The 18269-nt window shown below is 43.3% G+C and overlaps 1 protein-coding gene across 1 annotated transcript in view; it reads left to right on the top strand.

Moving 5' to 3' along the window:
- The window catches only part of LOC118358884 (kinesin-associated protein 3-like), a 54839-nt gene that overhangs the window by 11650 nt on the left and 24920 nt on the right, over positions 1-18269 (top strand). The window contains exons 6-10 of the mRNA XM_052480146.1: positions 331-430; positions 914-1038; positions 1306-1404; positions 1601-1779; positions 8131-8293. Coding sequence (XP_052336106.1) covers positions 331-430; positions 914-1038; positions 1306-1404; positions 1601-1779; positions 8131-8293 — 666 coding nt within the window. The remainder of the gene's footprint in view (positions 1-330; positions 431-913; positions 1039-1305; positions 1405-1600; positions 1780-8130; positions 8294-18269) is intronic.

The raw sequence follows: 18269 nt of genomic DNA on the forward strand, positions 1-18269 counted from the left end.
GCTCAAGCCATGGGAGCCTGGAACCCTTTACATTCCCCCAGATTCCTTACTTTAAACTCCCACCCCAAGCTGACAGTCATCTCCATGCTAGACTCTTTGCACTACCTGCCCACCTCCACCCCAACTGCATACTTCCCTTTCAAATCCCAAATAATCCCCCTCCTTTTCCTCAATCAATCCCCTTGCCCCCCCCTCCCCCCACACACACACACACATCATAAATATATATATATATATCACTTTCCTCACTCTCTCTCTCTCTCTCTCTTCTCACCTCCCCACCTCTCTCTTGCTTTCTCTCTGACCTGTGTGGTGTCTGCTGCTCATCAGAGACGGCCCTGGGAGCCCTGGCCAGAGTTCTGCGGGAGGACTGGAAACAGAGCGTTGACCTGGCAACCACCATCATCTACGTCTTCTTTTGCTTCTCCAGGTATACAACTCCCTCTCTCACTCGCCAGAACCTCTTTTGTTTTCATGTTCTGCTCTCTCTCATTCTGACAGCAATCACACAACTATGACAACATACGACAAAACCTTACTTTTGAGGAAACACTAATTACCCTTGATAGAATTGGAAATAAAATACTTGTCGAGCAATTTGAGTTGTGAGAGGATCTACGTAGTTCTGAAAACTGATAGTCCTTCTTGGCCCCGATCCGTGGCAGAGCTGTTTTGGTTTTGAAATGATTTGGTTTGTGTGTGGCTGATTATGAGTAGGAGATGAGACATACTGTTTTACTCAGTCTTTCTTGTCCTTTTTTTTGCAGTTGACTTTTGGACTAAGCTCTCAGCTGATAGGATCATTTCAATCTGAGCACCCGACTGCTACAAAAATAGGTGTTGCATAACGATGAACGAATGCACTTTTGGATAAGTGGAAGCCTTGTAAAACCTTTTCTCTACCCTTCCCCAGTTTCTCCCAGTTCCATGGGCAGGTGACTCACTATAAGATCGGAGCCCTCTGTATGAGCATAATTGAACACGAGCTGAAGAGGTACGACCTCTGGCAGGATGAACTGCAGAAGAAAGCGGCAGCCTATATCCTTCGGCTGAAGTCAAAGGTCACCTAAATTATGTTACATACCTTGCTGCTTGATTTTATTTCATTTGATTAGGATCCCCATTAGCCGACGCCAATGGCGACAGCTAGTCTTACTGGGGTCCGACACACAACAGAAACAACATAGACAGAGGGTCAATGCCTCAGGGTTCCTTCTGCCCTCAGTGCCGACTGATTATAAAACACGACTATATAGTGAGTTCATTGGTTCAATACAGCAACACTCCTTCCTTGACTGATCTCACGTGACAATGACCATAAGAACCAGAATGTGAAGAAGGAGCATGAGAAAGCCTTCAAGAAGTACCAAGGTCTACTGATTAAGCAGGAGCAGCTTCTACAAGGTACAGTAACTGTGTAGCACACTACCATGTCTAGCAGAGGGGTAGTGATGTTTGTTACAGACAGCACTATTAGTGCTTGATAATGCAGTGATGTAATTACATAGTAGTACCAACTACTTTGGTTATTACATAGTAATATCAAGTTGGATCACTATTTGATTCTACAGTCCCCCCTCCTCTCCCTATTGCTTTGCAGTGGCTCTGCACCTGTTGTTGAACCTTGCTGAGGACACGCGCACGGAGCTGAAGATGAGGAACAAGAACATCGTCCACACCTTGGTGAAGACCCTGGACCGGGAAGACGAGGAGCTGCTGGTGCTGGTGGTCTCCTTCCTCAAGAAGCTCAGTATCTTCCTGGAGAATAAGAATGACATGGTGAGAGAGGCAAAGATGGAGGGAGAGGGCCAGAGAAGAGGGAGGGATATAGGGAGAGGGGTACAGGAGCTGGTGGTCTCCTTCCTCAAGAAGCTCAGCATCTTCCTGGAGAACAAGAAAGACATGGTGGGTGATGGAGTGAGAGGGGAAGAGGGAGGGAGGGATGGATGGATGGAGGGGAATTGCAACAAGGTGAGGAAAATACAGTGAGCTCAAAAGTATTGGGACAGTGACCCCTTTTCTTGTTGTTTTGGCTCTACCTTAGCACTTCAGTTAAAGTGCAGACTGTCAGCTTTAATTTCAGGGTATTTTCATCCAAATCCCAGAAATGTTCCATAGGCACAAAAAGCTTATTTCTCTCAAATGTTGTGCGCAATTTTTTTTTTACATCCCTGTTAGTGAGCTTTTCTCCTTTGCCAAGCTACTTCATCCTCCTGAAAGGTGTGGCATATCATTAAGCTGATTAAACAGCATGATCATTATACAGGTGTGCCTTGTGTTGGGGACAATAAAAGGCCACTCTGAAATGTGCAGTTTTGTCACACTGCACCTGTTGTGATGCCACAGATGTCTCAAGTTGAGGGAGCGTGAATTGGCATGCTAACTGCAGGAGTGTCCACCAGGAATGTCCACCAGAGAATGTTGCCAGATAATTTCATGATCATTTCTCTACCATAACCGCCTTTAACGTAATTTCCGAAAATTTGGTAGTACGTACAACCGCAGACCACATGTAATGAGGCCAGCCCAGGACCACCACATCCGGCTTCTTCACCTGCGGGATCGTTTGAGACTAGCCACTCGGACAGCTGATGAAACCGTGGGTTTGCACAACTGGATAATTTCTGTACAAACTGTCAGAAAACGTCTCAGGGAAGCTCATCTGCATTCTCGTCGTCCTCACCAGTGTCTTGACCTGAGTTCTACATCGTAACTCACTTCAGTGGCCAAATGCTCACCTTCGATGGCTACTGGCACGCTAGAGTAGTGCGCTCTTCCCAGATGAATCCCGGTTTCAACTGTACCGGGAAGATATGTCAATGTTTTGAACAGAGGTGGTGGGGTTAGGGTATGGGCAGGTATAAGTTACGGACAACAAACAGAATTGCATTTTATCGATTGCAGTTTGAATGCATAGAGATACCGTGACAAGATCCTGAGGCCCATTGTCGTGCCATTCATCCGCCGCCATCACCTCATGTTTCAGCATGATAATTCACGGCCCAGTGTCACAAAGATCTGTACACAATTCCTGGAAGCTGAAAATGTCCTAGTTCTTCCTTGGCCTGCATACTCACCAAACATGTCACCCATTGATCATGTTTGGAATGTTTTGGATCCACTTGTATGACGGTACGTTCCAGTTCCTGCCAATATCTTGCAACTTCCCACTTCCTGCCAATATCCAGCAACTTCCCACAGCCATTGAAGAGGAGTGGGACAACATTCCACATGTCACAATCAACAGCCTTATCAACTCTTTGCTAAGGAGATGTGTCGCGCTGCATGAGGCAAATAGTGGTCACACCAGAAACTGACTGGTTTTCTGATCCACACCCATTTAAAAAATATATATATATTATATATATAATATAATAATTATATATATATCACACACACAGTGGGGCAAAAAAGTATTGTCAGCCGCCAATTGTGCAAGTTCTCCCACTTAAAAAGATGAGAGAGGCCTGTAATTTTCATCATAGGTACACTTCAACTATGACAGACAAAATGAGGGAAAAAAATCCTGAAAATCACTGTAGGATTTTTAATGAATTTATTTGTAAATTATGGTGGAAAATAAGTATTTGGTCACCTACAAACAAGCACGATTTCTGGCTCTCACAGACCTGTAACTTCTTTTTTAAGAGGCTCCTCTGTCCTCCACTCGTTACCTTTATTAATGGCACCTGGTTGAACTTGTTATCAGTATAAAAGACACCTGTCCACAACCTCAAACAGTCACACTCCAAACTCCACTATGGCCAAGACCAAAGAGCTGTCAAAGGACACCAGAAACAAAATTGTAGACCTGCACCAGGCTGGGAAGACTGAATCTGCAATAGGTAAGCAGATTGGTTTGAAGAAATCAACTGTGGGAGCAATTATTAGGAAATGGAAGACATACAAGACCACTGATAATCTCCCTCGATCTGGGGCTCCAAGCAAGATCTCACCCCGTCGGGTCAAAATGATCACAAGAACGGTGAGCAAAAATTCCAGAACCACACGGGGGGACCTAGTGAATGACCTGCAGAGAGCTGGGACCAAAGTAACAAAGCCTACCATCAGTAACACACTACGCCACCAGGGACTCAAATCCTGCAGTGCCTGACGTGTCCCCCTGCTTAAGCCAGTACATGTCCAGGCCCGCCTGAAGTTTGCTAGAGAGCATTTGGATGATCCAGAAGAAGATTGGGATAATGTCATATGGTCAGATGAAACCAAAATAGAACTTTGTGGTAAAAACTCAACTCGTTGTGTTTGGAGGACAAAGAATGCTGAGTTGCATCCAAAGAACACCATACCTACTGTGAAGCATGGGGGTGGAAACATCATGCTTTGGGGCTGTTTTTCTGCAAAGGGACCAGGACGACTGATCCGTGTAAAGGAAAGAATGAATGGGGCCATGTACCGTGAGATTTTGAGTGAAAACCTCCTTCCATCAGCAAGGGCATTGAAGATGAAACGTGGCTGAGTCTTTCAGCATGACAATGATCCCAAACACACCGCCTGGGAAACGAAGGAGTGGCTTCGTAAGAACCATTTCAAGGTCCTGGAGTGGCCTCGCCAGTCTCCAGATCTCAACCCCATAGAAAATCTTTGGAGGGAGTTGAAAGTCCGTGTTGCCCAGCAACAGCCCCAAAACATCACTGCTCTATAGGAGATCTGCATGGAGGAATGGGCCAAAATACCAGCAACAGTGTGTGAAGACTTACAGAAAACATTTGACCTCTGTCATTGCCAACAAAGGGTAGATAACAAAGTATTGAGAAACTTTTGTTATTGACCAAATTCTTATTTTCCACCATAATTTGCAAATAAATTCATTAAAAATCCTACAATGTGATTTTCTGGATTCTCTTCCCTCATTTTGTCTGTCATAGTTGAAGTGTACCTATGATGAAAATTACAGGCCTCATCTTTTTAAGTGGGAGAACTTGCACAATTGGTGGCTGACTAAATACTTTTTTGCCCCACTGTAGGTGTTCTTTATTATTCTTATCTGTGACCCGCAGATGCATATCTGTATTCCGTCATGTGAAATCCATAGATTATTAGGGCCTAATGAATTTATTTCAATTGACTGATTTCTTTGTATGAACTGTAACTCAGTCCAATTTGAAATTGTTGAATGTGGCGTTTTATATTTTTGTTCAGTGTACATAGTCCCCCCCATTTGTAGGGGACAAACAGTATTGGGACAAGTTTACTTATGTGTATTAAAGTAGTCAAATGTTTAGTATTTTATCCAATATTCCTTGCACACAATGATTACATTGGCGGCAGGGTAGTCTAGTGGTTAGAGCTTTGGACTAGTAACTGAAAGGTTGCAAGTTCGAATCTCTGAGCTTACAAGGTACAAATCTGATAGGCAGTTAACCCACTGTTCGTAGGCCCTCATTGAAAATAAGAATTTGTTCTTAACTGACTTGACTTTTAACTTAAATAAAGGTAAAATAAATAAAAAATAAAAAATATCAAGCTTGTGACACTACAAACTTGTTGGATGCATTTGTTGCTTTTTTTTGGTTGTGTTTCAGATTATTTTGTGCCCAATAGAAATGAATGGTAAAAATGCATTGTGTCATTTTGGAGTCATTTTTATTGTAAATATCATACCCCCTCCCCAAAATGCTAACCTCCCCTTTTGTAATGGTGAGAGGTTAGCATGTCTTGGTGTGATATTTGTGCATCTTATTATTATTATTATTATTATTATTATTATTGATTAATTCAGGACTATCCATAGTCATGTTAGCACATTAATGTAGAAGTGTTTAGAAACATATTACATTCTTATTTACAATAAGTGACTACATTATTTACCATTCATTTCTATTGTGCACCAAATAATCAAACGCAACCAAAACAAACAGGAAATGCTTCCAACAAGTTTGTAGTCACAAACTTGATGTGATCATTGCCTGCTAGGAATATAGGACCAAATAAAGTTTGGACTGCTTTAATACACATATAGTGCATTCAGAAAGTATTCAGACCCCTTCCCTTTTTCCACATTTTGTTACGTTACAGCCTTATTCTAAAATGGATTCAATTACATTTTTCCCTCATCAATCTATCCACAATACCCGATTATGTACATTTTTGCAAATGTATAAAAAACAGAAATAAGAACCCGTGGGCCGTGAATTATCATACTGAAACATGAGGTGATGGCGGCGGATGAATGGCACGACAATGGGCCTCAGGATCTTCAAATCAAATCCAATTTTATTTGTCACATACACATGGTTGGCAGATGTTAATGCGAGTGTAGCGAAATGCTTGTGCTTCTAGTTCTGACAATGCAGTAATAACCAACAAGTAATCTAACTAACAATTCCTAAACTACTGTCTTATACACAGTGTAAGGGGATAAAGAATATGTACATAAGGATATATGAATGAGTGATGGTACAGAGCAGCATAGGCAAGATACAGTAGATGGTATCGAGTACAGTATATACATATGAGATGAGTATGTAAACAAAGTGGCATAGTTTAAAGTGGCTAGTGATACATGTATTACATAGAGATGCAGTAGATGATATAGAGTACAGTATATACGTATACATATGAGATGAATAATGTAGGGTAAGTAACATTATCTTGTCACGGTATCTCTGTGCATTCAAACTGCAATCGATAAAATGCAATTCTGTTTGTTGTCCATAACTTATGCCTGCCAATACCCTGTTTTTGCTATGTCATTATGGGGTATTGTCTGTAGATTGATTGAGGGGGAAAACAATGTAATCAATTTTAGAATAAGGCTGTAACACAACAAAATGTGGAAAAAGTCAAGTGATCTTGATACTTTCTGAATGCACTGTGTGTTAGTCCTAAAACATTTGGGACTAAGTTGACAGTCTGCACTTTAACCTCAGTCATTGAATCATTTCAAATCTACAGTGCCGGAGTACAGAGGAAAAAACAACAAAATGTATCGCTGTCCCAATACTTTTCAAGCTCACTGTACATACAGTCTCAGGCCCTCTGATTTACTGTAGATTGAGAATGTATAATAATAATATTATTTTGTGGTACTTGTTAAAGATTTGTACTAGTTTACATTTAGTTAGTTACTTTTGATGCCTTCTCAAGTACAGTTGTAGGACTTCAGTGATCAATGCTTTTACTTCCCTGTCTTACTGCAGTCCCACCTGGATCCAATCTCAGCCAGTTTGTGTGCCTTTTTATTAAAGCCAGACTGAGATAGGAACAGTTTTTTTTTTCTTCTTTGTTTCCTTTTAGTGTATCTTTGACTCTGATAAAAGAACCCTTCGGGGTTCTTGCCCATTGTCTACATGAGTCCAGCAGAACAGGAGAGTAAGTGCTCTCATCATGTTATTCACAGTGTATCACTTTATCTCAGGCGAAGGTTTTAGTCGCAGGCTGATTAGCTACAAAAAAGATAATTGGTTAGCGATTTGTCATCCATTCTACTTATTCACACGTTTGTATTCAGCACCAGATAACAGTTGTAAGATGGCTTTAGAACTGTCATTGATTACTGTGCAGACACAATTTGTGTTGCTGTCAGTGGATTTCCTTTTGAACACAGTAGCAGTGTAATTGACACACACACACCCACACCTCCAGTCCCAGTGTGCAGGCCAGATGGTTTGCTACTCTTCGTGGTGCCTTATAGACTGGTCCTTGATGCGTCTGCTCAACACTTGCACCAACCTGTCAACACTGCTTTCTCTTTACATTCAGGACAACATTCTTCCCAAATTGTAAAATAAGTTGAATTCGTTTGAAGTAATTCATTGAATGAACGGAGTTAAAAATGAAATTGACCCCCAACACAGGTGAAGTCTGTGTTGTTGAAGTTGGTGCCGATAGAGATGACAGCTTCGCTTCTAGTCCTTGGGAAACTGTGCATAAGCATTTTGATACACTCGCAATAACATCTGCTAACCATGTGTATGTGACCAATAAAATGTGATTTGATTTGTCTGACGTCAAAGAAAGTATCATTTGTGGTCTCTGTTGCAGGAACGGGTATTGTGAGATTGGTTGTTGAAGTAGTGTGTGTATCGGTGCACATTTATATTGGGTTGTGCTAAATTACTTGTTGACAATGTCTCCCTCACGGTCTCCTCTCTGTTCTCTGGTGTTCAGGCAGAGACATATGCTGTGGAGAAACTGGCCAGGCTGCTGCCCTGTAAGCATGAAGACCTACTGAACACTACGCTGCGCCTGCTCCTCAACCTCTCCTTTGACACAGGCCTCCGCAGCCAGATGGTCCAGGCTGGACTCATCCCCAAACTCTCCGCACTGCTAGGTACACTACTCAATGACACAACTGTGTATGTGTGCAATTGCCACCAGAACCAGAGCCAGCGAGGCCTACTCCTGAAACTAGATCCTGTGTGTGACTGGTGTGTAAGTTCGTCCAGGGGGTCATGTGGCACGGCTGGGAGCATCTGTGATGGGCCTTTTTAAAATCTCTTCAGGGAAGTCGGGTAATGTGCATAATTAATATAATATATTTGTTAGAATAATACGCTGGGCCGCAGCATAAATTATGTTTTTGCAGGAGCTGGCCGGAAAGGCTGAGGGGATTTTTACTTTATGAATGAGACACGCACTTGTGCACGCACATGAGCGCACACGCATATGCACACACACATGATATGCAGGTGCATGCCAGTCCACGCTTAAGCTAAACATAGCCGAATACATTCCCTAACGTATGCATTTGGTCAGTGATGCATTTTCTTTTTATTGATTTGCCTCTACTCCAGCATTTTTAACTTGAGATCAGATGTTTCCTATGAGGCGACGGTACAGAATGTTGTCTTATTTGAGGGTATTTCCATACATATCTGATTTACCGTTTAGAAATGAAAGCTCTTTAAAGCCCACATCTAGTCCCGCATTTGAAAATGTCATAAGTATTTGGACAAATTTAACTTAATAGTGTAGGTCACATATTCTAGCACGCAATGACTAAATCAAGCGTGACTCTACAAACATGTTGGATGCATTTGCAGTTTGTTTTGGTGGTGAATGGTGACTGGAGTCATTTTCTTTCTAAGTGAGTATATAAGATGTCTCTGTACACATCTAAACCAATCCTAGTAATGCAGTGTTTTAAGAAAAATCATAAATGGATCATGACTAATGATGAAAGTTTATTTAATTTAACTAGGCAAGTCAGTTAAGAGCACATTCTTATTTACAATGACGGCCTACCAGGGAACAGTGGGTTAACTAGCTTGTTCAGAGGCAGAACGACAGATTTTTACCTTGTCAGCTTGGGGATGCGATCCAGCAGCCTTTCGGTTACTGGCCCAACACTAGGCTACCTACTGGCCCAACACTAGGCTACCTGCCAGTCCAAATGCAGGTGTATTGTTACCAATAATGAGGGAGATAAGCATTTTTGGGGGGGGGTGTATGTTCTTTGTCCCTCTAACTTTCTCATTCACCATTCATTCATTGCTGATTATCCAGAATTAAAGTAGCATCCACATTCACGTAATGAATGTTCAAACATTTTCTATTCTTACTTGCAATAAAAGTGACACAAAAAAATTTCATTTTGGAGTCACTGTCTAAATTAGGGTTGCAAAGAGTATCTTACTCCCCAACCCGAGCACTCCGTTCTGCTACCTCTGGTCTCTTGGCCCTCCCACCCATATGGGAGGGCAGCTCCCACTCGGCCCAGTCGATGCTCTTCTCTGTCCTGGCACCACAAATGTTGGAACAAGCTTCCCCCTGAAGCTAGTCCCTGTTGAGTGACAACGTATGGAATTTCCTAGGTCATTGTTATCTATGCGCTGTTGAAAATGGTGGTTTACCGAAGACAACTCTCATCTGGCTGTACCTGCTGAATCGGGCTTACAATATATTTTATTTTGATTGTTAATTTTCACCTACAGCAATAGTTTTGCTTTAAACAGGGTCTGTGGTCATTTTTAGATATACAGGGTAAAGTTGATTTATCATTTTATAACGAGGACAGCAATCACTTTTGCGAAGACGCACAAAATAAGCTCACTCCGTAAAAACGTAATAACCATTAGATTTTTAGATGTGAGTGAAATCCTTTCTTGTGCTATACACTGAACACCTGCTCTTTCCATGACCTTAGACTGACCAGGTGAATGCTATGATTCCTTATTGATGTCACTTGTTAAATCTACTTCAATCATTGTAGATGAAGGGGAGGAGACAGGCTAAAGAAGGATTTTTAAGCTTTAAGACAATTGAGACATGGATTGTGTATGTGTGCCATTCAGAGGGTGAATGGGCAAGACAAAACATTGAAGTGCCTTTGAACGGGGTATGGTAGTAGGTGCCATCCGTACCAATTTGTGTTAAGAACTGCAACGCTTCTGGGTTTTTCACACTCAACAATTCCCCGTGTGTATCAGGAATGGTCCACCACCCAAAGGACATCCAGGCATCTTGACACAACTGTTGGACGCATTGGGGTCAACATGGGCCAGTGGTAACCGATGTGAAATGGCTAGCTTTTTAGCGGTGGTGCGCGCTAATAGCGTTTCAATCGGTGACTTCACTCGCTCTGAGACCTTGAATTAGTTGTTCCCCTTGCTCTGCAAGGGCCTCTGCTTTTGTGGCGCGATGGGTAATGATGCTTCGAGGGTGGCTGTTGTCGATGTGTGCAGAGGGTCCCTGGTTTGAGCCCAGGTAGGGGCGAGGAGAGGGACGGAAGCTATACTGTTACACCAGCATCCCTGTGGAAAGCTTTCGACACCCTGTAAAGTCCATGTCTGACGAATTGAGGCTGAGGGCCAAAGGGGGGGGTGCAACTCAATATTAGGAAGGTGTTCTTAATGTTTTGTACGCTCATTCATTGACTATGTTATTACTAGCTCAAACACTTAATCTGCAAAAATGACAAGTTAGTGGGTGATGGTGATTTCAGAACACTGGTGGAAGGGACTGAAAACAGGCTACATTTCCCCCTTAATCTGATAGTGGTAGTGGGGTGGTAGATGCCTAGTCTTCCTTATTGCTCAGCTCAGGTGCCTAGATAGTATATACGCCATAGACATACATCACTTACACACACATACAAAAATGTGCACACGCACAGAAGTCAGCCCAGACGGATACAGCTCAGAGAGCCCCAGCTCATGAGTACCATCAGCAGCAGATTTGAATTTAGAATTATTCTTTTTTTTCACCTTTATTTAACTGGATGAGCTAGTTGAGAACAAGTTCTCATTTACAACTGCGACCTGGCCAAGATAAAGCAAAGCAGTGTGACACAAACAACAACACAGAGTTACACATGGAATAAACAAGCATACAGTCAACACAATAGAAAAAAAAGAAAGTCTATATACCGAGTGGTAGATGTGCAAGTAGAAATACTGGTGTGCAAAAGAGCAGAAAAGTACATTAAAAAAATATGGGGATGAGGTAGGTAGATTGGGTGGGCTATTTACAGATGGGCTATGTACAGCTGCAGCGATTGGTTAGCTGCTCAGATAGTTAATGTTTAAAGTTAGTGAGGGAAATATAAGTCTCCAGCTTCAGCGATTTTTGCAATTCTTTCCAGTCATTGGCAACAGAGAACTGGAAGGACAGGCGGCCAAAGGAGATGTTGGCTTTGGGGACGACCAGTGAGATATACCTGCTGGAGTTCGTGCTACGGGTGGGTGTTGTTATTGTAATTGGAAGCATTGGGATAAGGCGGAGCTTTACCTAACAGACTTTTATAGATGACCTGGAGCCAGTTGGTCTGGCGACGAATATGTAGCGAGGGCCAGCCGACTAGAGCATACAGGTTGCGGTGGTGGGTCGTGTAAGGGGCTTTGGTGACAAAACGGATGGCACTGTGATTAGACTGCATCCAGTTTGCTAAGTAGTGTATTAAAAGCTATTTTGTAAATGACATCGCCGAAGTCGAGGACCGGTAGGATAGTCAGTTTTACGAGGGTATGTTTGGCGGCGTGAGTGAAGGAGACTTTGTTGCGAAGTAGGAAGCAGATTCTAGATTTAATTTTGGATTGGAGATATTTAATATGCGTCTGGAAGGAGAGTTTACAGTCTAGCCAGACTGAAAAGCATGCATTTGGTTTTCCTAGCGTTTAAGAGCAGTTGGAGGCCACGGAAGGAGTGTTGTATGGCATTGAAGCCCGTTTGGAGGTTAGTTAACCTGTTATGGCTGCATTCCTTTGTTCTCAATTTCCGCCTGAAGACATTCCCTAATCTAACTGCCTGTAGCTCAGCCCCAGAGGCAAGGATATGCATATTCTTGGTATCATTTGAATGGAAACATTCTGAAGTTTGTGGAAATGTTAATTGAATGTAGGAGACTATAACACAGTAGATCTGGTGGAAGAAAAGAGAAAGAAAGAGCATACGTTTTCTGTTTTTTATTGTTGTAGCATCATCTTTCACATGTACTAGAATAGCCACACAGTCAGATAGGATACTGGAGATAATGATGGATAACACAAGTGGTATAGAGATAAATAGTCCTATAATTCCTATAATAACTACAATCTAAAACTTCTTACCTGGGAATATTGAAGTCTTATGTTAAAAGGAACCACCAGCTTTCATATGTTCTGAGCAAGGAACTTAAACGTTAGCTTTCTTACATGGCACATATTGCACTTTTACTTTCTTCTCCAACACTTTGTTTTTGCATTATTTAAACCAAATTGAACACGTTTCATTATTTCTTTGAGGCTAAATTGATTTTATTGATGTATTATATTAAGTTAAAATAAGTGTTCATTCAGTATCGTTGTAATTGGTTTTTGGTCCTCCAATAAATCGGTATCGGCATTGAAAAATCATAATCGGGGTTTGGGGTAGCCAGGAGGAAAGCATGGCCAGCTGTAGAGAAATGCTTATTGAAATTCTCGATTATCGTGGATTTATCAGTGGTGACAGTGTTACCTAGCCTCAGTGCAGTGGGCAGCTGGGAGGAGGTGCTCTTGTTCTCCATGGATTTTACTGTCCCAAAACTTTTTGGAGGTAGGAGCTACAGGATGCAAATTTATTTTTGAAAACGCTAGCCCTTGCTTTCCTGACTGACTGCGTGTATTGGTTCCTGATTTCCTTGAAAAGTATCGCGGGGACTGTTTGATTTTAGTGCAGTCCGCCACAGGATGTTTTTCTGCTGGTCGAGGGCTGTCAGGTCTGGAGTGAACCAAGGGCTATATCTGTTCTTAGTTCTACATTTTTTGAAAGGCGCAAGCTTATTTAAGATGGTGAGGAAATTACTTTTAAAGAACGACCAGGCATTCTCCACTGACGGGATGAGGTCAATTTCCTTCCAGGATACCCGGGCCAGGTCATTTAGAAAGGCCTGCTCGCAGAAGTGTTTTAGGGAGCGTTTGTCAGTGATGAGGGGTGGTCATTTGACCGCGGACCAATAGCAGATGCAGGCAGTGATCGCTGAGATCCTGATTGAAAAAAGCAGAGGTGTATTTGGATGGCAAGTTGGTCAGGGTGATATCTATGAGGGTGCTCATGTTTAATTTGTGTGAGATTGAGGGCATATAGTTTAGATTGTAGGACTGCCGGGGTGTTAAGCATATCCCAGTTTAGGTCACTTTGCAGAACGAACTCGGAAGATGGATGGGGTGCAATCATTTCACATATGGTGTCCAGAGCACACCTGGGAGCTGAGGGGGGTCTATAACAGGTGGCAACAGAGAGAGACTTATTTCTGGGGAGATTCGTTTTTAAAATTAGAAGCTCAAACTGTTTGGGCATAGACCTGGAAAGTATGACAGATCTTTGCAGGCTATCTCTGCAGTAGATTGCAACTCCTCCCCCTTTGGCAGTTCTATGTTGACGGAAAATGTTGTAGTTGGGGATGGAAATCTCAGAATTTTTGGTGGCCCGTCCATAGCCAGGATTCAGACACGGCAAGGACATCAGGGTTGGCGGAGTGTGCCAAAGCAGTGAGTAAAACAAACTTAGGGAGGAGGCTTCTGATGTTAACATGCATGAAACCAAGGCTTTTTCGGTTACAGAAGTCAACAAATAAGAGTGCCTGGGGACACGCAGGGCCTGGGTTAACCTCCACATCACCTGAGGAACAGAGGAGGAGTAGGATGAGGGTACGGCTAAAGGCTATCAAAACTGGTCTCCGCCTAGTGCGTTGGGGACAGAATAAAAGGAGCAGATTTCTGGGCGTGGTAGAATAGATTCAGGGCATAATGTACAGACGGGTATGGTGGGGTGCGGGTACAGTGGAGGTAAACCCAGGCACCGAGTGATGATAAGAGAAGTTGCATCACATCTCTGGATGGGCTAGTTATGCTGGGTGAGTATTATACCCTGATGAAGACAGCATGGCTGTCGAAACGTTGGATATTACATTTTTGCATCTGAGCACCTAGCGTGTGCGGCTCTCCTTTATTTTCATGCTGGGTGAGGTCATCACGTGTGGGAGGTGGGACAAAGGAGGTATCTGAGGCATGTTGAGTGTTACTTGGGGCTCCGCAGTAAACTAAGACAATAATAACTATCCTAAACAACAGTGTGCAAGGCATATTGACATTTGAGAGGGCCATAAAGCAATCACAGGTGTTGATTGGGAGAGCTAGCTAAGGCAACAATGGGTAAGACAACAACAGCTAATCAGCTAAGACAACAATAGGTAAAATGGTGATGAATAGGCAGAGAGGGTCGGGTTAACTACATACAGGGCCTGAGTTGCGGCTGACAGATATACAAAAAATAAACAAAATGGAGTACCGTGATTAATGAACAGTCCAGCAGGCATCAGCTATGTAGCCAAGTGATCATAGGGGTCCAGTGAACAGGGAAGCCGCGGGTATTCGTTACTATGCTAGCACACTGGAGGCACGGCGTTTACAGTTAGCAGGCAGGGGTAAGTAGAAGCGTCTGCTCTGACGTCCGGCGAAGGCCGGTTGAGAGCGTTAAGTCGGTGGACCAGTTGTTGTGGTACGGCGCGGTGCCGTGTCGACGAAGGGTCCAGACCAGATGGACGAAAGAGGGAGTTGTAGTAATTTCGTTTGGAAAAATGAATGTGTTTATGCAACAAATTTTAGTTTATCGCATCAAGCCGAATCGCATCAATTCATTCTCTAATCAAACCGAATCGCACCGAACTAAACCGTATCTTCCTGTATCGTATCGAAACCTGTGTATCTAGATGCATATAGAATCGAATTGAAAGGGAAAGGTGCACATCCTTACTATACAGTGCATTCGGAATGTTTTCAGAGCCCTTGATTTGTCCAACATTTTGTTACCTTAACCTTATTCTAAAATGGATTAAATAGTTTTTTCCCCTCTTCAATCTACACACTACCCCATGTTTGCAAATAAACAAACTGAATGTAACATTTACATAAGTGAACCATGAAGTGCTTTGAAAGGCTGGTCATGGCTCACATCAACACCATCATGCCGAAAACCCTAGACCCACTCGAATTCGCATACCGCCCCAACCGAGCCACAGATGACGCAATCTCAATCACACGCCACACTGCTCTTTCCCACTTGGACAAAAGGAACACCTATGTGAGAATTATGTTCATTGACTACAGCTCAGCGTTCAACACCATAGTACCCACAAAGGACCCTGGTACTAAACACCTCCCTCTGCAACTGGATCCTGGACATCCTGACGGTTCGCCCCCGGGTGGTAAGGGTAGGCAACAACACATCTGCCACACTGATCCTCAACACTGGGGCCCCTCAGGGGTGCATGCTTAGTCCCCTCCTGTACTCCCTGTTCACCCACGACTTTTTGTTTTTTTAGATTTTTTTGTTTATTTAGTAAATATTTTTTAACTGTATTTCTTGAACTGGATTGTTGGTTAAGGACCTGTAAGTATTCATTTCACGATATTTGGCACATGTGACAAATACAATTTGATTTGATTCAGACCCTTTACTCAGTACTTTGTTGAAGCACCTTTGGCAGCGATTACAGCCTCGAGCCTTCTTGGGTATGACGCTACAAGCTTGGCACACCTGTATTTGGGGAGTTTCTCCCATTCCTCTCTGCAGATCCTTTCAAGCTCTGTCAAGTTGGGTGGGGAGCGTTGCTGCATAGCTATTTTTAAGGTCTCCAGAGACATTCGATCGGGTTTAAGTCCGGGCTCTGGCTGGGCCACTCAAGGACATTCAGGGACTTGTCCCGAAGAAACTCCGGCTTTGTCTTGGCTGTGTGCTTAGGGTCATTGTTCTGTTGGAAAGTGAACTTTCACCCCAGTCCTGAGCGCTCTGGAGCAGGTTTTCATCAAGGATATCGTTGTACTTTGCTCCGTTTGTCTTTGCCTCGATCCTGACTAGTCTCCAAGTCCCTGCCGCTGAAAAACATCCCCACAGCGTGATGCTGCTCACACCATGCTTCACCTTAGGTATGGTGCCATGTTTCTTCCAAATGAATGCTTGGCATTCAGTCCAAATAGTTCAATCTTGGTTTCATCAGACCAGAGAAATCTTATTTCTCATTGTCTGAGAGTCTTTAGGTGCCTTTTGGCAAACTCCAAGTGAGATGTCATGTGCCTTTTACTGAGGGGCTTCCGTCTCGCTACCATAAAGGCCTGATTAGTGGAGTGGTGCAGAGATGGTTGTGCTTCTGGAAGGTTCTCCCATCTCTACAGAGGAACTCTAGAGCTCTATCAGAGTGACCATTGGGTTCTTGGTCACCTACCATTGCACAGTTTGGCTGGTGGGCCAACTCTAGGAAGAGTCTAGAGTCTTTTAAGAATGATGGTGGCCACTGTGTTCTTGGGGACCTTCGATGCAGCAGAAAGTTTTTGGTGCCCTTCCCCAGATCTGTGCCTTTACACAATCCTGTCTTGGAGCTCTACAGACAATTCCTTCAACCTCATGGCTCGGATTTTGCTCTGATATGCACTGTCAAATGTGGGACCTTATATAGACAGGTGTGTGCCTTTCCAAGTCATGTCCAATCAATTGAATTTACCACAGGTGGACTCCAATCAAGTTTAAGAAACATCAATGGATGATCAATGGACAACAACCTCTCCCTCAACGCGATCAAGACAAAGAAGATGATTGTGGACTACAGGAAAAAGAGGACCGAGCATGCCCCCATTCTCATCGACAGGGCTGCAGTGGAGCAGGTTGAGAGCTTCTAGTTCCTTGGTGTCCACATCACCAGCAAACTAACGTGGTCCAAGCACACCAAGACAGTCGTGAAGAGGGCATGACAAAACCTATTCCCCCTCAGGAGATTGAAAAGATTTGGCATGGGTCCTCAGATCCTCAAAAGGTTCTACAGCTGCGCCATCGAGAGCATCCTGACTAGTTGCATCACTGTCTGGTATGGCAACTGCTCGGCCTCCGACCACAAGGCGCCTCAGAGGATAGCGCAAACGGCCCAATACGTCACTGGGGCCAAGCTACCTGTCATCCAGGACCTATATACCAGACGGTGTCAGAGGAAGGCCCTAAAAATTGTCAATGACTCCAGCCACCCTGGTCATATTCTGTTCTCTCTGCTACCACAAAGCAAGCGGTACCGGAGCGCCAAGTCTAGGTCCAAGAGGCTTCTAGCCCCCAGCCATAAGACTCCTGAACATCTAGCCAAATGGCTATCGAGACTATTTGTATTGCTCCCCCCTCCACACCACTGCCACTCTCTGTTGTCATCTATGCATAGTTACTTTAACAACTCTACCAACATGTACCAACTACCTCAACTAACCGGTGCCCCCGAATATTGACTCTGTACCGGCACCCCCTTTTATATATTGTTATTTTTTACTGCTGCTCTTTAATTATTTGTTACTTTTATCTCTTGTTCTTATCTGAAAATGCACTGTTGGTTAGGGGCTCGTAAGTAAGCATTTGGCTATAAGGTCTACCTGTTGTATTGTAATACCTGTTGTATTCGGCGCATGTGACTAATACAATTTGATATCATTTAGAACGTGTTCCGTTGTGTTCGCTTGTATGATTCGCTCTCTCCAATTCCTCTTAAACGTTGGGCTACTGTTTCACAGTATGTGTTAGGGGTGTAAAGGACGTGCAAACTTTGCGAGGTGGAATTGAGGTACAGTGAAGGTGTTATGCTTAACCATCTGAAAGGGATGCACCATGAGACCCAAACCATTGCTGGCAGCAGTGCAGCTGCATAGTGAGTAGACTGGAAGTCTCACGGATCCCCCAAAAAAAAAATGGCAGTTTAAACTTAAGAATCTTTTCCCATTTTTCACATCCCTAGTATGTGTGTGGGTGTTCAGTATGTGTGTCAGTGTGGTTTTCAAGCTGTGCATAATTGAAGTCCTCTTAATCATCCTATTGGCTCTGTA

The sequence above is a fragment of the Oncorhynchus keta genome, chromosome 26, assembly GCF_023373465.1.
Source record: "Oncorhynchus keta strain PuntledgeMale-10-30-2019 chromosome 26, Oket_V2, whole genome shotgun sequence".
NCBI classification, from domain to species: domain Eukaryota; kingdom Metazoa; phylum Chordata; class Actinopteri; order Salmoniformes; family Salmonidae; genus Oncorhynchus; species Oncorhynchus keta.